At 37.5% G+C, this 26,557-nt stretch overlaps 1 protein-coding gene across 1 annotated transcript; it reads left to right on the plus strand.

Moving 5' to 3' along the window:
- Positions 1 to 7,875: 7,875 nt before the first annotated feature.
- On the plus strand, positions 7,876 to 25,965 carry LOC139133085 (von Willebrand factor D and EGF domain-containing protein-like). The gene is made up of 15 exons (XM_070699504.1): positions 7,876 to 8,258; positions 9,140 to 9,339; positions 12,058 to 12,138; positions 13,548 to 13,892; positions 14,495 to 14,574; positions 16,796 to 16,859; positions 17,300 to 17,545; positions 18,620 to 18,846; positions 19,361 to 19,688; positions 21,064 to 21,222; positions 21,882 to 22,262; positions 22,367 to 22,621; positions 24,175 to 24,232; positions 24,862 to 24,952; positions 25,166 to 25,965. The coding sequence occupies exons 1-15, from the start codon at positions 7,907 to 7,909 to the stop codon at positions 25,200 to 25,202; spliced, it is 2,904 nt and encodes a 967-aa protein (XP_070555605.1). The 5' UTR covers positions 7,876 to 7,906; the 3' UTR covers positions 25,203 to 25,965.
- The last annotated feature ends 592 nt before the right edge of the window (positions 25,966 to 26,557 follow it).

The following is a 26,557-nucleotide window of genomic DNA, read 5'->3' on the forward strand; positions in this document are numbered from 1 at the left end:
AAACTTTCAAGCTATCTCTTGGTAAAAAACATGTATGTTGCATGCACTGCGTCTCAGAGGCCACATCACTAGGTGTGCATCACCTTACAGCAAAACGACGACCATCGTATATAACACCAGTAATGATTCTCACCAAACTGCCCAAGTTATCACTTTTATGACAGAAGCCCGAAATGTTATCATTTGCTCGATTTCAGCACTTTTTGATTTCAATCTATTCTATTCTTACTGTTTTTTGATAAATTCGTCACTTTCGACTAGCCACTGGATGTGCATAAGTAGGCATAATGGAAAAATACAAGTGAATGCAATCGTTTCGTCCTATGGAGGAAGAAAGACAGTAAAAGAAAAAAGAAGGTAGTATTTCAAGAAATTTCCATGACGTGTCTATGACTAACTGATATTCCCACATATTCTTCAGAACGTATTCCTTTCTTCTCTAGACGAGAACTTTATGAAACGGCATTTGCAAATGAAGACAAAAGATAGAATAGAATAAGAGATATCCTACTTTTTTGCGTGCCCTTTTTATCAGTTCGACAATAATATATTAAAAGTATACAAAATCCGAGTCGAAGGCAAATTGGGTTACAATTCATGTAAAAGGACAGTGAACTAATTGTAAGCGATTTTTTGTAATTCATTAAGGCAAGGTTCAACAAAAAAAATATTTAGGCTCTGAAACAAATGTTGCACGCAAATGGCCAAATAAGCATCAAGAATATCTTCATCGGTTTTATCTTCATGAAAGTAACGATTATTTGCAACTGTTATTGCGAAATAAAATTTCGACAAGCGTGTTTCGAAAGTTAGGCCATTTAAAGAAAATTCTTTGTTTGCCATCCTTGGATTTTTGAAAAACCTACAAGCCAGCCTGGGAAAAAACAAACACAGACAAAAACACAAGCGTATTAACATATGCTCATTTGTATTTGGTTTCTTTTGAAAACAATAATATTTTGTTTTGTTGTAATGGTGTTAATTTTGTGATTTTTTTTCTACATTTTTTCTGAAAACCTACCAGCACGCGGACGGCAAACAAGGAATTTTATATAAATAGCCTACCTAGAACTTTCCTTTGCAAGATTATATATAGCTGGGAAGAATATTCCAAAAATTAACGAAGAGAGAATAATTAAAATAAGCAGGTGTTCGGGTCGTTGGGATATAAGCTTGATTAAGATCGACTTTTTACGCCAATGGGACGTTCTCACATCGAGCCTATTCTGAAGGTTTAGAAAGAATTCTATAGCATGACAAAATTGTTAATTTAGAAAGTTTACAACGATAAGCTAGATACTTAGACAAAACGTATTCGGTAAAGATACTTTTGTTCATTCGGCGAAGGGATATGCGAGAGACAGAATGATGATGTTACATGGTTAGTGCGTCGGCTGTATTTTCCTTAGCTAAACGAGGATCAATATTTAACCAATAATGTATCCCCTCCCGGCCCCTAATGGACGAAGGCAAACTTTGCACTCCATAATTCTTCGGACATTACGGAGTGAAAAGTTTGGTTGAGTCTATTATGGGCCCGGGGGTATATTATTGCTATTTTTTATAACTTTGGCGATACCAGTCAATTTTTAGATGTAGAAAACATTCTGGCGACATGCAGGATAATCGGAAGCATTATCAATAATAATCTGAGATTATGACGTCATAAAGTTCACTGGTATTGACAAAGCGAGAATATAGTTCCGAATTATATACTCAGAGACACCAATCCTCAGTTTTGCTAAATTCATTTAGCTTCCTAAACGATTTTGACATGCAAACATGTAAATTGCACATTTGTGTCAGAAAACCTGGGCAATTCTTTACTTTTAGCTGAACTAATAGAATTCATCGCCAATAGAGAGAAACGAACTAGTTTTCTGTGGTATCGATAGGTTTTTGTTAAATTTGCACGTACCTTTGTATCTATAGTGTAAATGAAAAAACCAAAAACCAAAAAAATGGTTAGGGGGCTGGAGGAATTCAGGGGGATTCGAAATTTTGGGGATAGTAGAGGGGAACTTGAAAATTTTGCTCTGCCTGTAGGGGTGGGGGAACTTGAAAATAGTTTGTTTCCCTTTTACGTTTTACATTTTCCAATTCCAAGTTTTTGTAGGTAATTTAATGAAAAATGAATACCAGTTTTATGTCATCCAATTGTTGTAATGTTTGTAATAGTTTAACAAAATCTAGAACAATTTTGTCATATTTCATGACTATTATCTTGAAAAAATCTAAACATGTATGATTTGTCGTAAAAACCCAAACTTAGCCTCCTAGTAACAGGGCAGAAGCTGCAACAGTTGATGGTTTTTGCAATATTTTGTTCAATATATCAACAACAGTTTCTTGCTGTTTCCCTACAGCATCCTCAAACACACAATATTCAGTTTGTCGACAAAGCCTGTATATACAAATATGTATTAGGTGATAATTTAATTAGAGTCCAGACTGACAGTTACTTGTCAGTGATACAAATGTATGGATCACATACACAGGCTGTGTTAGCAGTTGTATAAACTGAACAAAAATATTGTCAAAATTATCAAAGTTAATACAGCTACTCGCCACGGGCAGTGTCACTATCAGGTACCGCCCTGCTACTGCAGTGTCACTGTCACTGCATACCTGAGCAGTGATAAAGATAGCTCTGACTCTGATGTACATGGTAGTTGAAGAGTTTGGGTCAAATGACGCTCATGACAGTGAAACATACTTGTACACAAGATCAGGCCAGAGAGCAACACATGGAAGACCAGGAGACTTTAAAAGTTATCAGGGATTTTGAATTCTGGCATTTGAGAATAATCAAATATTAAAGAAAAAAGATAGGGTCACCATGCTTGATTTTCTAAATTTTCACATTCTCATAATAAAATAATACAAAAGCAAAACTTTGAACAGTAAAGTCTAAATGAAAAAATATGTGACTAAATGGAATTATTTATTTTTTAACCAAATTTGCCATTATTACACCCAAAATTTCAGAAACGAAAACATTTATTTGATGGAATATTTCAACCTTCCAGGATTGTCAATTTTGAGTAGCATCTAATTCGTATATGTCTTGTACTTCTGAAACAATTTTGCTAGGTCACTGTGCTCAGATTTTACAATATGACAATTAGCCAAAATTCACGATTTGCCCACTCACTCATGATTGTTATTTTGTGTGCTCTTCGGCAGCAACAATCGACCTGGCCAGAGTTGGATTAACTCAAGTTTGCTTAGACTGATAATTCTAAAACGTTCAATGATGCGTTTAAAAATGAATCAATTTAAGAACTTGCCTTTGGAATATGACTTTACAAAACTACTAATTATAGGTAGTGTTGAACATCTGCGAGTGGAACGGCGCGATACATGTTTATTTTTTCTGTGCACACATCCTTTACTGGTATACGGGATTGTGACAGTTGGGGGGACTTGAAAAATTTTGAGCATAAAGAGGGGGATTTGAAATGTTTTTAGGGTATTGAGGGGAGATGAAAAAAATTTCCATCGCGATTCCTCCAGCCCCTCTAATCGTTATTTGTGAACGCAGCCTTAAACAAACGCTACAGCAGCGACTGTGTTGCACTGAATGTGCAGTGCGGTTAACTTTTTCAGCCTTCACCTTGTTAGCGCTATCATCGAACATAGTTGTACAAGCCAGTGAAGTGGTATTGTGATGTAGCCACTCGATAGTTAATATTATATGATATTTTATGACTTGAATTTAGTTTGTATGACTGACAATGAATGACCGACAGTGACCTATAGTAACCCCTTCTGCACGTGGTGCATCGTGAGAACGATTCCCTTGTTTATTTTCGTGACCTCTGAAGGAGAGTCCATCCTCTCTTAGTGAACGTATTGTTTTGACAACTGTTTAAGTCATTAACGTTGACCGGACGCTATGTTGACAGATAGTCTCAGCCATGCTCGGCGTTGAGAGATACTTCCATCCTGTTAACCTTGTACTTAGATTTGAGTGACGTTCCTCATTATAGACGCATGCCAAAGTCATGACAAAGCCAGATATTCACCCAATATAAACTCTGCATTTTAGTGTGTTGAAGTAGAAGCCGCTCAGAACCTGTAGAAGCTGCAGAACCTGTTGCGACGCTCGAGACGACGTTGACCGAGACAGACGCCTAAGTACTAGACTACTGTGAGACATAGAAGTTTTACCGTGTAACCTTACGTTACTCAGCTGAATAAAGTGCTACGACTTAGAATATATTTCGGTGTATCGTGCCGTCTCTTATACGTCTACTGCTATATCAAGCCACGCTACGTGACAGTATATACAGTCGGCATGATCTTCGGCGACGTTATCAGATAACAAGCCTAAATGTACGTAGAAGTCGTATAGCCACAAAGTGATGACGTCAAAGATGTGAATACTCTTGGAAATGAGATCAAAGGTTACGTTCTAAAAGGGGCTATAAATTGTTTTTGGGTAAGAGTTGGGAATGGAAACTTGGAAACTTAGGGGTAAATGACTGAAAAGAAGGGTCCCAGTAAGGCAGTGACATGAAACGTATTGTGCCAAGTCGGCAAGGATGTAGGAAGTGGTATAACCACAAAGTGATGACATCAAAGTTGCAGTACGCAAAACACATATGTCTTGTAATCACGGCACTTAATAAGTAATAACAGTAAAGTGAGTCAATGTCCACTTTCTTTCAAACACTTTCACTTTTTTGATTGAATGGATTTTTACTCCATTCATTCAAAATTATGAAAATGATCGGAAGAATGGATTGGAAGAACGCGGACATTTATTTTATTTTACCGTTATTAGTTGGTCAGCGCAATGATTACAAGACGTGTTTTGTGTACGGCAATTTTGACGTCATCACTTTGTGGTAATCCACTTCTACGGGAGGAGGGACCGTGCCTGGCACAACAAGTCCTACATTGTATGTCGCTGCGTTACTGCGACTTCCTGTATTCGTTGGCACTTTGGAAGAAATATGACGCCAACCGTAGGCGTGTCTGTCAACATTCTGTCACATGTTAGTGACGGCGACCAATGCACAGTTATTGATTATGGTGATATAAAAACATTCAGAAAGAGTTCTAACTTGCTTATTCATAAAGGCACCCTTCTCTATCCTTGTGTTTCCCATTAGTAAATGTGCGAAGTGCCCATTAACTTCTTTGTCTATTTTTGGTTTCCATTGATTGTTTTCACTAAGTAAATCTTCTGTTACATAAATCTGACTATAAATTATAGAGCCGGTAAATTACTGACAGGATTAGGTTAAACCGAAAATGTAAATAATGACGACATGGGCATTTATAACAATGACAAGTTTGACTTACACAGAACTATTGTGTTGCCAAAATTGGGTCAATGGGCAATTCACCTATATTACCGGTGATATCACGCCTTTTCTTGTTATCGTTATTTCAAGCTTGTTTTACGGAGAATAGTAAGCCTTGCCGTATACTTGGAAAATTATGCCGAACAACATTGATGCCGCGTTTTCGTTTGAAGAATGTTCGACACACACTCGCAGTAAACCCACATTTATATTTTGACAGAGATTCCTATGTCGCCAACTTTGTAATCCTTCAGTAAAACATGCCCAACACACATTAATTTTATGGTCTGGTCATGACGCCATCGTATTTAATATTTTATTACATGCCTCGATGTTAGTGCAGATCAGTGCATTGATTTGAATAGGAACATCCGGGATGTTAGCGGGCCGGTGAACGATGTACTGACCGGTTTCCATGGTTACCCGGTCCAGTGAAATCTTTCGACGTCAAAGTAGACGCTTAACGCTAGATGTAAAATATCCATGCGCGCACTGCTATTTTAACTTTCGTTAAAATATGTTTGATGCTGGTCGCTCATGGTTAAATTGTGTGAAAATCCCCAGCGTGTAACTAAATTTCATATAGCATTAACTGTGAAGAGGCATGTAATAAAAATATTATTGCTTGAATACATGGGTTTATGTGCCCTCGCAGCAGTAGACAATTTGTCCTCCTGACGTCGGGCAAATTGTCACCTGCTCTCGGGCACATAAACCCATGTATTGAGGCAATAATATGTAACATCATACCAGTATATTGATGGCGCAAATCCAGCGATCTGATTGGTCGAGACGCGAAAACATCCGTGGTATATAGGCGATATACCACGGCAGCCATACGCGCGAGCTCTCAGCTTGAGCAAAAATCCGTTTTTGACGTTCCACACCAGAATTTCAATATACTGTTATGATAATAGCAATAAATCACACCCAGCAACAGTATACCACTCGATTTGACCAGTTCACTCCATGTATGCACTTGCTATCGCTCGTGCATATATGTCGTGAACTGGTCAGGATCTCGTGGTATACCGTCGCTGGGTGTGCTTTATTGCTTAAATATTCCATGTAGAAATCTAGCAGGTTGCGTGCATGGTGACGCAATGTAGGTCACCACGGTATTAAATCACTACAACTGGGCCAGTCGGGAGTCTTCCTACAAATTTCATTGTCTACAGTGAAACAGTCGAACTCGATAAAAAATTGCGTATTTGTGTCAGTTATTTTAATATTGATGATCTGGCTTGTTCTTTTACCACAATAACAAGATTCTATTTTAAAGCGATTTTAAAGCTATTTCTATGACATATGGTATCGAGTCCTGCATCCACTGCTTGGAAACAAGGCCAATTGCAAAAAAAGAGGTAAAATCTATTTACATTCAAGTCATGCTGCCCCAACTAACATACTGTTCACTGGGGACAATCATTACAAAATGTAGGTAATAAGTTTACAGATAAATCAATAGAAATTACAGACTTTCGAGATCATTTGAATGTGGTCCAAACGTGTGACCAACCTGTTGATATGGACAGTTTGGCACAAAATGAAAAAGAACAGTGTTATCACTATGTTTGAGGAGGCATTGTTGACAGTTTGGAGGAACCGAACCCACTGTCTGCGTATAGAGAGTTGGAAACTTGGGCATGGTGTTTTGCTATTCAGCAAGGCACGTTATTTCTCGTCGTTCCATTTCGTAGTAGATTCCTAATCTTATAATTCGACTTTAGTCTGTTGAATGATTGATTTAAAAGAGTGTCGCACATTGAAATGTAGATTTTGTCCTGAACTGTTATCTACGACTGAGAAACATTCGACGCTTTCTTCACAGGCACGCTGAAAATTCAAGTCTTGGAAAGTAAGTTATGTACTTGTCACATTGGTTAGGAAAATGTAAAGCTATGGTAAGCATTTTTAGTCACACAAGAAAGATGCCACGTCCAGGATAAAGCTTAGAAGAGTCCGAATACAAAAGTAATAAATTGGACCTTTGTATGCTAATTAGTTTGCCATTCAATTGCTGCTCATTTTAGTAATATGCTTTAAAATTATGGTAGAATACGCCTCGGGACAGATATTCGGATTATCAAATTAAACTTTTAGAATACTTTTGGATGTAACATTTGTGGGGCTCATTTTCGAAGGTCATGGAATAAATAAAGTTTTTTTTTGTAAAATCAAAAATATGATTTTTCTTCATAGAGTTAACACAGAGTTTGTGGCAATTTTGTATTTCAAGTGTTCTTAAATGTTGGATGATATTTCTTTCGTACCAAGTTTTGCACGGTGACACCTTTATTTTATTCATGAAAGGGAACGGTTTAGGGTTTCTTAGAGGAAAGTTTGGGCTTAAGTTGAAATCTTTCGATTTTGAGGCGCGAACTAGGTTAACAAAAAGAAAGTTACCCGATGATTCCAAATACGCAGCGTTCTAGGAATTTTCATGCGTGATACTTCGTTGAAATGTTGCAAATAATGCTTAGTTACTCATCAACGACTCCGATGCAATGACATGTTTACCATGACAAATTGTATTTCCTTTACCGGGTATAAAACACTCCCCCGTAAAGTAGACTTTACCAGATCCCAAGATGTTTACAGTCGCTAGGCTTGCGATTGTTCTCCTCTCCGTGTCTGCAGCGCATAGTCAGCCTATGTGTTGGTACACGACATGGGGATATTATTGGGTGACACAATGGTGTAACTCAACGTACACTCCGGAACCAACAACCCCGGGATGTACCTGGGGTAACTGGACGGAATGCAGCGCGACTTGCGGTCCAAGCGGAGTGCAGACAGCCGAGTGTAAACTTGGTGAGAATGTTGTAAGAACCGACCAGCGGGAATGTAACAGATTTTGTCAGAATAATGGCACGTTAACCAGTCACTGTTCGTGTCCATTGGAATTCACGGGAACATGTTGTGAATTGCCCGCAGAGGGAGGTAGGTCTACTTGACTTTAAGTGAACACAAGGTTTTAATTTTTGTCGGAAAAAGTACGAAAAAGAGACTGTTATATTGTTGAAATTTATATCGATACTTTTGAAAATGCCATTTCAGAACTGCAGCTACACTTCAAAGCTGGACAATCCATTCACAATTAAAGAACGTGACTGTTTTTGGATAGAATTAAGTGTTAACCTGAAAATACCGTTATATATATTCCTGTGCATGGCGGGGAAGTGAGGGAAGGGAGCACAATTGTATTTACGCCGAACAAAATTTCATTCCGGGTATTCTTGATGCAATTGATAGGGAAACTAAAGTCTCACAAAGGTACGTAGAGGATAGATAAACCAAATTAGGTTTGTCGAACCAATTATAATCGAATTTCAGGTCGAACTGTTTCGGACTTTATGTCATCAGATTTTAACTTTGTAGTTTAATTGGAATTGTTGAGACTGTAAATCAAATAAAAATGACATTACGGGTCGGAATTTGTAAGATCTTGTTTTTTCTTATCTGTGACTACTGTGAACGGCAGTCTACGGCCTTTATCAAATGAACGGCTTGTAGTTTTAGTATTACTTACGGTTAAGATAAATTAATGCGTAATAAAAAATGTTTCAAGACGCACAGAGACTACTAGTCTAACAAATTTCAAACAAAGTGAAAATTTTGGTCGACTTTCCCACGCCGTGTTAGAACCTTCGTAATTTTATGCGTCGCATGATATCTATTCTGGTTACCGGATCTGAACATTTTGAGTACACATAGTTCATAATTTGTGTATCAAGCGCCACTTTCACTGTTCCTCGTCAGTGAAATATGACTATCAAAATTTAAGCAGATGAGTTAGCTCACATTAAATATCTTCATTACAGGGGTGGACCTATCACACAGCACACAGGCCAGAGAAGTTCTTTTCCATTGCGACATCGACCATGAAACTCTCTCGCAAAGCGTGTCTCTGCACTTCGAGTGGTTTGTCGGGGACGATGTTGTTTTCGACGAGGTTCTATCTGGTCCCACGGCAAGATCAACGCTAAAACAGGGCAGTTGGCTGAAAAAAATGGGCTCACAGGTTTGAACTATATAAGTCTACATATTTTCAACTTTTATCACGTTTATTCGATGACTTAACTTCATTAGGACTGTAAACAGGAGGTATATTCGCATTTTCCTTGGTAACGACCTTTGCTTGGTCAGTGCACAGAGAGACTTGTCAGCTAAGAATTTTCCGTTTATTGTTAACAAGTATGTTACCAGTCTGCTCAAATCTACTTGTTGTTAGGTGTGACGAAATACCCAAGTTTTTAGCAACTTAGAAAGAGAAATCATAAACGACCAATAAATTATAGTCGACTAAAGCCAACTATTTAATGAATGTTCACGCTACCTCTCAACGGTATCTATCAACGTTTATAACTTTCAATGGATCTTTTTGTGAGGGTACACAAACTATTATTAAACGATGAAGACAGAATGTATGATTCGTATACAGGGTAGAAACTGCACACTAGAATGTATTCTTCGTTCTCAAAATTCCCCTGGCGTCACTCACAAATCGTCAGTAAAACACTATACACTGTTTGCCGAGGAGAGTACTTGATTTAATGCGCTCGATTCGATAAGGGGTAGATTTTACGATGAGCTAAGGCTTTCATATTTCATATCGGTATACCTCCGATCCCTTTGTCATTTCATAAACTACGGCTGTCGCTGCTAAGGACAATTGGTATTTTTCTAGACGCTTAAACTGCTACCCACACGGTCAGGTTGTAAATGAATAGAGCGCTAATACTTGTTTGCAGACTTTGTATGATATTTGTTTGTCTAAAGTAGTTACACCTAATAAACAAACAATAAGGCAATAAATGCAAAGCCGAAATCTTGTCTTCAGACGTCCGCCGAAAATAGAAGTTCGACCTACTTTTCGTTGAGGGATTAGAGGCGTCAAGGAAGTCTTAACAATGACGCTTATAAGCTCACATCGCTAGAAAATATGATTCTATCAAAGTAAATTTAACTCGCTAGTACAAGATCATAACTAAGATTGTCTGAATGTTTGCAAATACCCGTGTGCAAAAAAGCACCCGGTACATAGCGTACTAAGTCATAGCTGAAACAGAAAACAACTGCTGTGAAGAGAATGGTCCATGTCGAAATTTGGCTAGCGATGGTTTTCATACTTGTACACTGTCAATATTTACTATGTATACCCTCTGAGTCTGATAGACCTTGTACAATTCTCATAAACTTTGAAAGGAAACACACGTTCAAGGTCCTGCACAATTCTACTCTTCACTAAGTCATGATCACTTATCTCAAAACGTAATTTCCATCAGATGCTTATACATGCAAGTTTATAAGATTACCGCGAATAATAAAGGTATACAGTCACCTGTAATCTAAATATGCCCATATATGGTCAAAGGGGCGTTCCTTGGTATTCAAAATGCCCACGCGAGGGCGTTGTTTTTAAAAAGCGGCCACCCGCTTAAAATCTGTGATTTGTTTGATTTCTCTTCCCATGGTAACTGTGGCAAAATTGGAACAGGTGACAGTGCACAAAATCAAAGTGCATAAATCATTAAATGAAAGCAACGTGTCTCATGCTTTCGATTTAACACTTGAATCAAAATAACCTCAAACCTGAAAGTTCAAGAGTAACAAAGAATCCGAAAAAACAAGACAAAATAAGGTCATCCTCAGTACAACAAACCTACTCCGCGCAAACCGTATTTGTCTCTTCGTATGTGATGTGCAAGAAATTGACGAAAGACGGTGGATTGTGGTAATAAGGCAAATTAGGGTAGGCAGGTCAGAGAATTAGTTGTTGCTTTTGTTGGCTGAGACCCGTAGAAAATGGGTAAAATCTAGAGAACTTACTCAAATTTTTCTCAAAAAGCGATAAAAGTCTAAGATCGGCGAATTTTTCTAACGCCCCAGGTCGGGTTACCGGAAGTACAAATGTGTTTATTTTGTCTGACTGAAAATGACGATGACCAGAAGCTCAGTTACCGGATCGAATGCATAGTCAACAGAGCTAAATAATCAACTTCGATAAAATTATACAGGTACAGACACACAAGTTAAATTTGGGATAGATGCAAAAGCAGATCATGACATCTCTTCGTAGCTGATCAGTTCTGACACAAGTTAAACACTTTTAAGGTAGAATGCGCCTCGCACCCGGGGAAAGATTCTCGGACTCTCAAACTTTTACAATAAATTTAGTCTACCACTTGTCGGAGTGAAGCAAATGGATTAAGTAAAGTGTTCATCGACTAATTTTTCGGAAAAATCGAAAATTTTACAAGTTGCTATAGAGGATTGGCGGCCATTTTTAATTTCAAATATCGGTAAATATTGGGTAATTTTTTCTCTAGTACCAAATGTTGTTCGGTGACCCAGATTTTTAGTTTTGATTCCAAAAAGGGTAGTATGAAGTTTCTTGAGGGGGTTTATGGAAAAAGTTTAATCTTTCATTTCGAGGCTCGTACTAGCTTAGTAGCAAAGGTAAAACGGATTATTCACATAACCTCAAAATAAGTGAAGTCACACCGTACCCATAGCCTGCAAATAAAATTTTAACCTCTTAGAAGTTACAGTCTTTCAATTAACCCAGTCGGAAGTAAGACAATGGCAAAATATTTAAAACGTTATACCCGCAAAAATCGAACAATTCCAATGGCCCATGCTTCAAATATAGTATTTGAAGCAGTGGAGAAACAAACAAATTACCCAATATATTCGGTACTTTATAATTTCATTGCAACAATCTTTGTTTTGTCCACAGATTCGGTGTGAAGTAGATATCTTCGAAGATAGCGTATCTGTAGGAAGAAAGAGAAGTTCGTCATTCTTCGCTGGAATCAATGTAAGTTGTCTTTTAACTCTTATTTAAAAATGCGTTTAGAGTGAAAAAAGTAGAACATAAGTCGTGCAATGAATTAGTAACGGTAGCAGGCTACCATAATGTGAGCGAGGGTTTGCAGGTTTCTTACCAGGCGTTGATTATGTTCATCTGGTTGGTGCGGTTTTTTGTGTGGTTCTGCCTGTAAGCAAAGCTGTCGATATCTATTCAAAATCGCTACTACGGTGTGCTCCAAGGTCACGATCAATCTCATAGACTTTTCCAATTTTACATATCGTGTGCCCATGCCCACATAGCTCCATCTCGGCGACTTTTACCGTAAAATATCAGTCGTCGAGATATGCACGTTAAACCTCATCAGTTTTAGAGTGTTGCCGAACTACATTTGCAATTTTTGAGTAAACAAGGGCGCAAAGTTAAAATTTTGAAAGCTGTTGAAGAACAAAGATGTTGCAGAGTTATGTATCGAAATATGGAAGAAAGTTGATGCTTATTATGTATATCACGGTAGTTCCTTTGAGATCCGTGTCATTGAAGCTCCAGCATATATTCTACGGTTGGCAAAGTTAAGATCTACCCCAAACAGGTAGTGAGCGGGTGGCGTGACAGTGTGACGTCGCACGCGTGACACCTGTTGACATGGCGACTGTCAGTCTAAATAAACAAAATGGATGCCATTCTCCCCTCTGTATATGACGTTACGAGGCGATCGGAATCGGTAAAGATTCGATACAAAAAAGACACGATCGCAAAACAGTTTCGGGCCAGTATTAATTCTCTATCCGTGCAACCATTTTTGCGTTCCGTTTTATCTTTTCAGTAAGACGCGGAGGAGTTTTCGAGTGAGGTGTTCACTTCGTCGTTCAGTCTATAAATGCAACCTGTTTACATAATTATTTCCATATCTATGCGCATGGCGGAGCAAAAAAGAGCCTCCGAATTAAGGGTTTTCTCGCACTAAGATTACATGTAAATTCTGGGAATGGGTGTCTGATAAATCGGTCGTTACATTATGTCGCCTGTTCCTTTGTCGCATCAGCATTCGTGTCATTTGTGCTGCGTCAGGCACGAGACAAAGTCGACATTCATGCTGCTACGACAGACAAACTTGCGATGTTAGGTTTTAATCTCTAAGCGTCAAGAATCGCCCGAAAATGCTGATTTAGTCGTTTCAACACTCAACAGTATGCCAGTCATTGATATTGCTATAACAATTTTAACGGGGTTTGAGAGAAGAGACGCAGTGAATTTTATGCTGATTAAAGCGAAAGTAAAAGTAAGTATTTGTTACAGCCGATACATTACACAAACAACAACGTTGAAAAAAATCTGTGTCAGATAATCATTTGTGTACAACCTTCTGGTTTTCCAGAGAATTCTACTGAAACGACACTAATGTTAATAACTGTTAGGTGAACGCACCGGACGTCCTCGAAGTATACGAGAATGGAGATGCCGTGTCCTTTGACTTGGAGCCGACCTTGCCATTCCTATGTACACCAAACTGTGCTGTCAAGATACCAGTGACTGTGACAGAGAGGTCAGGACGCTACGGTCGCTATGTAGATGCCGTGGTGGAAGAAGAATGTGGGACCTGGATGACAGCTGATAATCCCAATGGCCCATATAAAGTAAAGGTCAAGGCGAGGAGGGATTTCTTTACCGATGGGGACGGCGAGGTGTATTTGGAATTTATGCCGATAGAAACACACCAAGCTGACTTGTGGAACGGTTACAAGATCCCTGGACAGGTTACGGTAAGATATAGAGAGCACTCTGTTAGATCTGTTAATTGCCTTGTAAAATATTAAGTGTGTTGCATGGCTCTGTCTGTATGTCTGTCTGTGTGTATTTGTGTGTCCTTTCAAAATCATTCTATGTTTACTTCGGCCATCTCCCTTTCTTTTTGTGGTTTCTCCCGTGCAACAAATAAGCTGTCAATAAAAATAGGGTAATCGTATTATCACAATGTTGTTAGGATTATTTGATATCCCTCCCTTTTCTGTAATGAATCAGTATGTCTTTGGGCAAATGACATTCATTGTACTTTCACAACTTTTTGCCGAGGTAACGTTTTAATTGAAATATGATGTAAAACTAGTGTCACAATGTCAACGCCGATTATATATTTTTGTTTTGTTTCTATACCTATCGTTGAGGTAGTGGTTTTAAAGTTTACTAGAAATTCCGCTCCGCGACAGCTATTGTCCTCGGCAAAAGATTTGACAAATAGCCGAAAATACATCGTTCAGTTAGGAAAACCAGTACACCTGTTTATTTTTAAGGGAATATGACGTATGTTTCATATGTGTATCAACTGCGTTAAACGTGAAGAATATGGTGTACTGTTTCCCTACAGATTAAAACCTATGATCGTGATCGCAGGTCCCGAAAATGTAGCGGAACTGGAGACCCACATTACTACTCATTCGATGGCCTGTAAGTATTGTGACAAGAAGTTTATTTTACCATGCAACCATCTAAAAGTAATATCACTATGGAAAAATAGGATATTACCAGAAGATTTGTTATGAAAGGTTCTCATAATTTTTCTTCATGGAATACAGTGTAATCTCATAATATTAATAATCGAGTTCGTCCTGCTTTTACGTGTAATTAGCTCACGTGTGTAAACACGTGGGCTATTGTCATAGCGATGTCTGTCTGTCTGTCTGTCTGTCCGTGTGTGTGTGTGTGTGTGTGTGTGTGTGTGTGTGTGTGTGTGTCTGTCTGTCTGTTTACACGATAACTCAAAAACGCCTGAACGGATTCAAGTAAGATTTGGTACACAGGTACCATATGCTACTTGCAAGAACTGATTAGATTTTGGTTAGTATGGCTTGCATATTAATGAAGTTATGCAATATCGTTTTTTTCCGCACAATGGTTTCCCTATGGAGACGGTAATGACAGTGTAGACATATATCAAGAAATACTGCACAAAATTTCATGAAACTTTTCACAGATGACAATCTCAGAACATTATGATGATACTGTGAGTGTCATGTCAATTGCCTTCTCATTTGCATATTTAATGAACTTTTGTTATTAGTGAGATAACTCTGAAATTCCTGCACCAAACTTGATGATACTTGCAACAAATATTGATCTGATATATATCTAATTATACTTAGAAGCATCGGACAGTGTCAAGTTAATAAATAGGTCATTTGCATATTTTATGAAGTTTTGTAATTAGTCATATAACTTCGATATAACTTCACCAAATGTGATGAAATCTGCTGCAGATACTGATCCGACTGATATCTAACTGTAGTGTAAAGCATTCAGTAGTGTGAAATTAATTAAGGGTTCATTTGCATATTTAATGAACTTTGTAATTAGGTATATAACTCTGAAATTACGGCAACCAAGTCAGTGAAATTGGGTACAGATATTGTTTTGATAAATATCTAATTGTACTGAGAAGCATTTGGCAGTGTCAAGTTAACAAATAGGTCATTTGCATATTTTATGAAGTTTTGTAATTAGTGATATAACTCCAAAATAACTGCACCAAATGTGATGAAATCTGCTGCAGATACTGATCCGACAGATATCTAATTGTGGTGTAGATCATTTACTTGTGTGAAGTTAATTAAGGGTTTATTTGCATATTTAATGAACTTTGTAATTAGTGATATTACTCCAAAATTACAGCGTTAAATTTGATGAAACTTGCTACAGATGTTGATCTGATAAATATCCAATTGTACTGAGAAGCATTGAACAGTGTCAAGTTAATAATTAGCTCATTTGCATATTTCATGAAGTTTTATAAGTAGTCATATAACTCCAAAATAACTGCATCAAATGTGATGAAAACTGCTTTATATACTGATCTGACAGATATCTAACTGTGTTAAAAAAGCATTTAGTACTGTAAAGTTAATTAAGGGTTCATTTGCATATTTAATAAACTTTGTAATTAGGTATATAACTCTGAAATTACGGCACCAAATTTTGTGAAACGTGCTACAGATATTGATTTGATAAATATTTAATTGTGCTATGAATCATTGAACAGTGTCAAGTTAATATAGGGATTATTTGCATATTTAATGAATTTTGTAATTAGTGACATTACTCTAAAATTACTGCATTAAATTAAATAAAACGTGCTACAAATATTGATCTGATGGATATCTAATTGTCCCATGAAGCATTGAGCAGTGTCAAGTTAATTAACAGCTCATTTGCATATTAAATAAAGTTTTGTAATTAGTGATTAAAATCTGAGAGTACTGTGCGATGTTGAAAAAAACCTGCTTCATTTAGTGAAAACATATATCTTATTTTTCTGTGAAGCGTACTACTATTAATGAACCTGTAAAACACGTGAGCATATTCAGTTCATATCTGGTTATTAATAGCACTGACTGCGAATTTCAAAATATACTTGCACAGTTCTTGTAAAAGAATGACGGGGTCACGTACCACCTAGTATAACAAATGTTGAAAACCTTACAAACTTTTTCATAAAGCGCATCAAAGTTGAATTTGTCCGACCTTTTAAAGAACGAGTATATTATTTGTCCATAAAATGGTGAAATGAAAATGGACTTTTCTTCAAATATAACGACCATAATTAGCATTAATAAACAAAAGAAAATTGGAAGAGACAGAGTACAAAATTGAATTCAAAATTCGTCTTTTTCAGGTACTTTCATATCTATCTCCCGGGAGAATATATTTATTATCGGCACAAATTCCTTCCCATGGAGGTGGGTGATAAGTGATATCCTACATTTTGACAAGATGTAGTCATAAAGATGTCGTCGTCATCAGCATCATCATCATCATCATCATCGTTTGGTTGCAAAGTGTCGCCATCCATTAGTACATATGCTCACAAAAGCCTTTTGAACACTGTAGTATCAGATAAAAGTAAAGTCATGATGTTTAATTTATGTGTCGAAATTCTACAAAAATGAAGTACTAGTAGCTACCAAAATAAAAAAAAACACGATCAAGCAATGTGATAAAATATCATCATCATCATCATCATCATCATCATCATCTCCTCAATGTCAACAATTATCAATCGTCCTTGTCGTCTGTACTGAAAGAGTGATGGACACTTCTTCAAATTCAAATACTTAGTTATCTTTCTCAGTCTTATGGAATTTAAGATCTTTTCGTCCTCTGTGTTTAATTCACACAGGTCCAAACACGCCTGACAGCTTGTGGGCGGGTAGCATGTAATTGTGGAGTAGCTGCCAGAGCTGAAGATGACGTCATTATTGTTGACCGGTGCAGAACCGTCAGAGAAGAGGTTGTTAACTTCGTAGGCGGGCGGAGACGGACGTACACGCGCAGTTACAAAAAACTTGTGGTTAAAATTATCGTGAATGGTGAAATGACACCTGGTTTCAGAATCGTAAAGCTTAACGGTGGCAGAACATACAAGGTATCACAAAAACATATCGTATAATTCTCCTTTATGTATGTATGTATGTATGTATGTATGTATGTATGTATGTATGTATGTATGTATGTATGTATGTATGTGTGTGTGTGTGTGTGTGTATGTATGTATGTATGTATGTATGTATGTATGTAGGTAGGTAGGTAGGTAGGTAGGTAAGTATGTATGTAGGTAGGTATATAGGTAGGTAGGTAGGTAGGTAGTTAGTTAGGTAGGTAGGTATTTAGGTATGTATTGATGTATGTATGCATATGCATGCATGTATATATGTATGTGTATACGTGTTTATTTTTCTGTTTTAGGCGAGCTTTTTTGACAACCAGTTGTGTTCTCAATCGAACTAAAGGACTTTCTGGCGGACTGTACAGTGAAGAGGAAATATTTCTGTAGTATCGACGGACCGATATATTTGTTCTACTTCTCGTTGACTTGTGGATTCTATCAAAACGAGTACCTATGCATCTTTCAAAGCAGCGAAGGCCATTTATAAAATCGGCGAAACTCTGCAAAAATACACTTTCCTACAGATCCTCAAGATCACGTACGGTTTTAGTCTGGCTCAGAAAACCATTGCCACGTATTGCTTAACCGCAAGACACTGACTAAAATTTATGAGATTGATTACGTACGCACAAGATCTTTCAGAACATTAATTTTTGTATCATTTGTATCTCTTGTATTTGTACCTGTCGTAAATTTTGTGCTGAGTGATTTGGGAATTCGTTGAAGTGCAAGTCAAAATGAATCGTGGTTGATTCGCTTACTGGTCTCGTTATATGTAAAGATGTACAGGTACACGCACACATAGACCATCAAGTATACCATTAGAGAATCGCTAAGATTGATAATTGTGACTTACTTGAGATTCGACAATTGCTGATAACATTCTATCCCATGGTGTTGAGCCTACACTGACTATAGGCGTATCTGTAACTGATCCTGACTAGAATTGGTGATTAGCTTATCATGGAAATAATGTTATGGATTAGCGTGTCAGAGTTTAGCAATGACCAGGACAGTGAAGTTGACAATGTGAACAATACCGTTGAATTCCAGATCCACTTTCCAACCGGTGCATACGTTGAGATAGAGGGCACGTATTATATGAATGTCTACTTTTCCCCTGGTTCGGATGACTTCGGTTGGGAGAACTTAGGCCTGTGTGGTAGCTATGACACAGACTATGGCAATGATTTCCTCCATGGACCTGTAGAGCCGCCATCCAAGGTGTACTCTCCAGCGAACAGAAACTCGGTACCTCATGACTTCGCCCTGACATGGAAGTACGTCAATTATGCGCTATAGATATCAAAAATACAAGTTTGAGTTTCAGACGCAAATTCTGTTAAAGAATCAATCATTGTGTATAAATTTACTCCAATTGTTAAGTACGCCAACTAAAATTGTTTTACATTTTTTTGAAAAATGACCTTTCGTTGACGGATCTTAAAGTAGTACGCGTCTCGAAGTTAAAATACCAAAAGATTTTTGATCGAACTTTCCTAAAGAAAAATATCGAGCATTCTCATTCCAAACCAAAATGAAAATTAGGGTCTATGTTTGAGCAAAAGTTAATTCTTTCACTTTCGAGGCACGTTATATATTAAAATCTTTTTTCTCGTTTCATATTTTTTTCCAAATCCTTCTTTACATCTCTTTTGGATGATTGCAACGGATTTCCGATGTTACTCCAATTATACCGCAAGCATTGTCAAACGTGGCAAAAGAAATAATTTCTTTTGCCACGTTTGACAATGCTTGGGGTCTGATTTTTTTTATCTTCGCATTTTACAATAGGGTACCTTCTGGCAAGAATCTGTTCTACGGAGAGCTTGACAGCATTGACAGAGTAAATATAAGCAATGTATACTGTACATGTACTCCAAAATCAGACAACACTGGGCCAGATGAAATATGTGAGAATGGTAGAGACAATGGTCGACCATCAAACCCTGGCAAATCGCCAAGACAGTGCAACGCCTACTACTGTGACATCACCGATGAACTTTTGGGAGAAGCGCCCTCTAGTCGGCGTAGAAGACACACTCGTAACGTACAAAGGCGCGAGTCGCCTTCAGATGACGAAGACCTAGCATTTGAGTATGACGATGAATTCGAATTCGACGTTAGTTTCCGCTCATTAATTTTTGATTATTTTGTATTAATTTGCTATAGAATGAGAGCAAGCGGTAAACAGTCTTACTAATCTCTTCAATTTCACGATTATGAAATTTATGATAACCTTGTAGGGCAATAAGGAGCCTATAAAAAAGATTGATTCATGAGTTGTCGTTTATCAACTTTCCACTTTTTTCTCTGAGAGAGTAGTTCATCCATCACATATTCATATTTACTGTACGAGTGTCACCGGGTGGTTTGTATAGACGATGGTCATAGTTTAGTACTTATTTTCCAGTGCTTTGATAACGCCTACAAAATATTGGCTTTATTTCTTTTAGAATCATTCTTAATTTTCATTAAATGTCCCCTCCTTTCAAATAATTTATAAAATAGTTTTCGGATCTGGCTTGCAAGTTCGAGGGAATGAAGTCTGTAAAGAATCTTCATGTCTTATACTTTAGTATGTGTTTTGGTCGTCCATTTTTTTATTTTTGACCAAAATATTAATTTTCTTGAAATTTAGTCAATTAGTGTTGATGGTTTATGGTGGGATTCCAATTTTCTGACGTGTTTTCATTGGCACCTGACATGTAAAATTGTTTTACTTCCTCTGGAAAATCATAATCTCCTCTGACTCTGCTTGCCTAAAAGAGCTTTCGAAGCTAGGCAACTATCATTGCGATTTTGGGAAATTTCATTTTTTTAATCTGTAGGGCTATATTGCAATTTTGGTAGGAAATTCTCATTCTCATTTCCACTGCTTTCCTTCTCGGCCTGTAGAGTTACGACGTAGTCTGATCTGTTCCTTTAGCTTCTGCCATTCATGTTAGCGTTCGTACAACATTCCATGATTTGCCATTATTTTCTGAGAAAGCTGTTGCAAATGTCTTCATGTTTGTTTGATTTTTGGTGCAGTAGCCTTTCTACTATTTTTCGATGCATATACACTGTCATAAACTTGAGAAAACTTTTTTTGTAAATAACAATTGTAATATATTAATTATGAAGTACCAAGTTAAATCGGATAAATTCAATCATAGTTTGCTTTGGACAATCTCACTGAGCTGTATTGGCCGCTCTGTCGCTTACCCTCATTATTTGTAATTTCAATAGTTTGTTTTGAACAAGGACAGTTAAGAAATGATACCAATCATAACTTTTCTTAACAGAAAATCCTATCTCTAGCACTAATCAAGTACTGCTTTTCACTTCATATAAACTATCACAAAATACAACCAGTTCACTAGAAATATATAAGTTTTATAATATGTTTGACATTTAAGAAATGATTGCATCAAAGCAAGAGCATGTAAGTCAGAAACGTTAGAATAGAGATGTATATATATCTTACTGATAGCATATTTCTTTTACATTATTAGATTCCAGAGTGGCCGACCCCCTCTGGAATCAATATCAGTGACGCCATTGATGAGTGTACTAAACAAATACGCGACTCTACGGCCGGTCAGAGTTGTTCGGCGGCGTTGGACGATGAAGAAGTTGACGAATTCATCGACGCGTGTACCGTGGATATCCAGGTAAACACATATACATGGACAATCTCAGACGGAAATATTAGTCACGTGGATTGCATGTCAAGACTTAATATTAGTCACGTGGATTGCATGTCAAGACTTTTCCCTGTCTCAATATGGATGCAAATTATCAACAGAGAACTGTTAGAACTGTTTTAACAGGTATCGTAACCATGTATTTTGCGCGCATGGAGATTACTCGTGAAATCTGGCCTACCTATATTTCTCTTGACAAGGTAAAAGAATATAGCTATGTCGATATAATCTATGATCTATGTCGATGGGAGAGAAATGAGACCTGAAAATCAAGAAAAAAAATTCAGTGTCTTAGTTTTATCTACAGAACGTTTCTGATCTGCATCATTCTACACAAACATGATTTGTTTACTTTTTAAAACATGTTGAAGTTTTCAGTATTACTTGTTTATGCCGCAAACAATCGGCTATTTGATGCCATGTAGTATAACTCATAGATATTAGAGAACCCTACACTGTCAATGGTTCGATCAACGTTTAGTCTGACTGGCAGTTGAGGGCGCTAGTCTTTTATTTCTCTCTTTGAGTAAATCAGTGCAGGGTAAAGTCATTAAAAATGTACTTGTCCAAATAGAAATACCATTGTCAGACACTGAAACCATGACTGATAAATTATATTTTCACAGGTTTTTGATGACCTTGCTCAGGCCAAGTTCTCTGCCGATCTTTTAAAAGCCCAGTGCGAAGAAGTAGTGAGCAAGAACAGTACCTTCTGGGAAGAAAGTGCTGGTTCGAATGGAACCTTTGGGCCACCTCAGTCCATACTTGGAAATATTTGCCCGTCAGATTGCAATGGTAGGGGCGACTGCGAGAACGGCGTCTGTGACTGTTCGGATGGTTATGGTGGTACGGATTGTTCTGTCGACCTGGCCACGGCCCCAGAGTTGTACCGTTCAGGAAGGAGTGGTTTGTGTGACTCAAGTGTGCAAAGTTGCTCATACGTTTCGATCTACGGTGACAACTTCATGGAATCCAGCGGGCTGACATGTCATGTGACACCAATAATGGTACGTACACACAAAGGCTACACGAAGTCTATGGTAATTTCAAATTAGACAAACTACAACAGCAGATTCACTCACGTAATTCTTTTGAATTTCTGTACCGACAGATATCCGAGTCCGATTTCGCCGCCCAAGATAACACTATAAAAAGCGATGCTATCTTCTCGACGTATGAGGAAGTGCGATGTCCTATCGAAGTCGGCAGCAGACGACGCAGGGACGCCGACGGCGCCCCTCAGCCAGTTGGTGCCTTGGTCTCTATCAGCAACGATGGCACTTTGGAAAGTGCCCAAGTTCTGGCAATCATCTACGACGCCAATTGTGACGTATGCAATGGAACCCATGGGTTTTGTTCTCGAAAGGTTTGTAAGTCTAAAAATATACACAGTATATCATGTTACATGTGTGTCTATATAGGAGTATCACTGTCAGTCGTTTGAAGTGAAAGAACGTTGTTAAGATACGTTTTGAAGCCCTCCTCTCAGGAAATTAGTTACAGCTCTCGGTTATGCAGAATGCAATGTAACTCCATACCATGTAGTAAAACAAATTTGACATCGTTATGTGCGAAATGTGACTCGAGATTTGGAATGCCAATTTGAATGCCGAAATGATCAGTGAAATTTCGTGAGTATGCCCTGTGCAAGCCAACATTGTCAGGTCTTTAGGGGGCGCTCTTAGCTTATCCAAGAAGTACTCAAAGATCTAGCAACATTTACGTAGCTATCTCATAGACCTTTTCAGAAGGGGTATCATATATGACCGCTCGTACATTATCTTAGGTTCTAAATAATAAGGGTAATGCATGCGCCTTGACAGACACTCACTGACCAGGAATGAACGGAAAGAGATACATTTCTCACAATTGTCGCAAACCCTTACAGGGCTTGAAATTAGCGGTAGTCCCGCGTCCACAGACTACCAACTTTTCTCTTGGGCTACCAAAACCCATGAAACGGTAGCCCACACGGACTACTAAAGCCTTGACATGAATTACTTAGTGGGCGACATAATGTTGATCGCTATGAGATGACTGACGCTCATACAGTCAACCCAGCTGGACACAGAAAGGCCAGACTACGTCGTTGTTAAGCAAATTAAAAGGAGACAGTGCAGTCGAATTTGTTGCGACAAACTTTCAATAAAATATCATCATCTGAACTGATGTACTTGGATGACAGGCTCGGGAAATGATGGCCAAAGAAAATTCATTTTCATAGTTATTTAATCACAATGTATCAATCACAATTAAACACAAAATTATTCAAACTGGAAAGAAAAAGCTATCGGGTCATCCACAAATTACGCTTTCCGAAGTGTACGAGATCATCCCATGATAGTGTACTATGGTGGAGAAATATAGCCAAAATTGCCACGAAAGAATTAGGAACATGACTGTACCAAGTTGTCATCCTGAAATTCATAGCCAATGTAATTTTTAGCTATGTTATGTTTACACGTGCTGAGTAAAAGTCGTTGTCATGGCGAACATAAAATTTGCATATAAGCTTTGATTATGAGTGAATAGGTCGTCAAACTTTGAGTTGTCACCGGTGTCCACTATACATGCTATACCGTTCTCCTAAGGCTATGATCTGCAGGTATTGATGTCAATGACTAGAAAATTCACTTCCTGGATAGAGTCGTGCAAAATAAATATTTCATTGTCTAGTTATAAATAAAAATATCCTTTACAAAAAACTTCATTCATGCATGGGCTACCAGACCTTGTCACTGGGCTACCAACTTCAGAAAATGGTAGTCCCATTGGGCTACCATTTTCTGAAGTTGGTAGCCCAATGGGACTACCAGGGAAAAAAGTTAATTCGAGCCCTGCCTTATACATTACCATGTACTGTCTATATACAGATGATATTTAGTTATATTGCGAATTTATGTGCTTCTTTTAACACAGAAGGACATTTGCATCGTAGACGGTGAATGTTATGAATTGGACGACCCTGTATGTCAAGGTAAAGCAAAATAATTTAACAGCGTTATATCATTCATTGTTCATTTAAAGTAATGTGCCAGCGTAAAAGAAGAATGTAGTTTTGTGAAAATCGAAAATTTAATTTTTCCCGTAGAGTCAAAACAGGGTTAGCGGCCATTTTGAATTTTGGGTTTCCGTAAGTGTTGGGTAATTCTTTTCTCCAGTACAAAAGTTTGCACTCTGATTTTTATTCTTGATGTCGAAAGGGAATGGTTTCAAATTTCCTTACGGATAGTTTAAGTCTTTCAATTTCGACCTGCGTATTACCTTAAGAGGATGAAGATAATTGTGATGGCGGCGATGATAATACGATAATGATAAAAATGATAGGATGACGATTTATGTTATTATTTTGTTCTCCTCGATGCCGCAACAATAATGATTCTCTCAAAGTTGAAATCTTTGATTTCAGTTGCTGTAGTGAGTATGCCAGAGGCTTTCTACTCACAAACTTCAAAAAAGAGTTTTCCAATCAAAGTTTGGGTTTGAAAACGTCAAAAAACTAAGTTTACCCGATATTAGATATTATGGATACCAGAACGACATTTTTTATTGAAAAGTTTATCTGTGTATACTTTAGAGAACACGCTATTTGATATATGTTTACAGGATCTATCACATGGATAATTGTTGGAGCCGTACTTGGCAGTGTTGTCGCCGTATCAGCTGTCATCATCGTGGCTGTCATTTGTGTCAAGAAGTAAGTGTTCTGTTTCCAGTTCATAACGATCATCAGAGTCCCGGTCATTAATGCTACATAATTCTCAAATATCTTTGCAGTCTTTCGTGGCCAAATGTTGTTATTTGTAAACAACAAATCGCTTTGCCAGTATCGCAGTAGATTTGAGTTACAGTGCCATGAAAACATTTTAATGTCTCTTTCAATCTTTATTTATCCTCGTCAACATTACAGAAAGTCCAAGAAGAAATCCAGAGTTGGTTCAGCGTAGACCATTCCAAAGCAGAACGCGGTGAAACATAATGTCAAGAAGACTGAAACACAGTTAGCTGGACGAAGAGGTTAACAAGATTTGCTCCAACAAACCAGTCCTCTGAATGTTGATGTTATTATGTGTGTACGTGTGTTTTAAACATTGTGATGGGAATCATTAGCTCAAACATTGTATTACATGTTCATTTTCACATTAGCAAAATCTGTTCATAATCTGTTATACATAAATACTTCGAAATAATTTATTGAAATCAATGTCGCAAATCCAGACTAGAATATTAATTGTATCATACTTGTACTCAGAAAATGTCAGGATTATGTGTATTGAGATTCAAAATGATCGGAGAGTTACAACATTTCTTCCTGTTCATTAATTCATTATAAAGAATTCACACCCCTTCCATGGCGCCTGTAGAAGTATGGTTTACGCGCCTCGAAATTGAAAAGACTTAGATTTTTGCCCAAACATTACTCAGTGTTCATTCTGAAGCGATAACGTACAATTTTGATTTCAAAAAACTTGAGATGATAAAACTTTAACTACTCAAAGAGCTTCGAAATGATACTCCACAACAGCCAGAAAAGAAAAGAATTGTATAAGTTTGAGAGTCAATATTTTATCCCAAAGGTGCTTTCTACCTTAAACACTAAACATCCGTCCTTTACCTGTATTTACAATGCACAATAAAGATTTGCAAACTTATAATAAACAAATTTTAATTGCACAACTGAGTACGAGTAAAGATATAGTATCGATCATTTAAATATACATGGACAACATAGCACGTATTTCCTTTGTTCTTATGAAACAATTTTCTCTTTACTGAGACAAACTGTAAGGCATGAACACCAATCGTACTTTACGCATTTAAATTCACTTTTATCTGTGTTTTGAATTAACAAGTCATTGACAATGACATAGTCCCCACTTGTAATGGGCGTATTAGTCTTGATGGGACAGGGAAATGAAGTCATTAAGAAGTATCACTGGAGTGTGTATGTTCAGATCTATGGACACATAGGTCTATGTCATTGTTCCCAATTTGAAACAAGAGGCATGTCTAAGTTATGGTTCTAAATCGGGAAAAAAAATCAGACCTCTAGCTATATTGGCCAGCCAAGAAATACATGTGCATAATAAATGAGGTACAAGATGTGACATCTTAAGGTCTATTATCATATCAAATTGAAGCGTAAAGAACTTGTGGTTACTGAGTTATGCATATATATGCATATTCAAGGTCAAAGGTCATCAAGGTCACGTGACATTTTGAAAAAAAAACATTGTATTGCTAATTAATCCATATATTCAGACATCTAGCTCTATTGGCTTGCCCACAATTATATATGGGC

Source organism: Ptychodera flava, chromosome 5 (assembly GCF_041260155.1).
Source record: "Ptychodera flava strain L36383 chromosome 5, AS_Pfla_20210202, whole genome shotgun sequence".
Lineage (NCBI taxonomy): Eukaryota > Metazoa > Hemichordata > Enteropneusta > Ptychoderidae > Ptychodera > Ptychodera flava.

Excerpts from the sequence above, each read along its gene's own strand:
- LOC139133085 (XM_070699504.1), top strand. The coding sequence starts at position 7,907 with ATGTTTACAGTCGCTAGGCTTGCGATTGTTCTCCTCTCCGTGTCTGCA. Across the intron at positions 19,689-21,063 it reads ACGATGAATTCGAATTCGAC|ATTCCAGAGTGGCCGACCCC; the intron begins GTTAGTTTCCGC and ends TTACATTATTAG. Across the intron at positions 24,953-25,165 it reads GCTGTCATTTGTGTCAAGAA|AAAGTCCAAGAAGAAATCCA; the intron begins GTAAGTGTTCTG and ends TCAACATTACAG.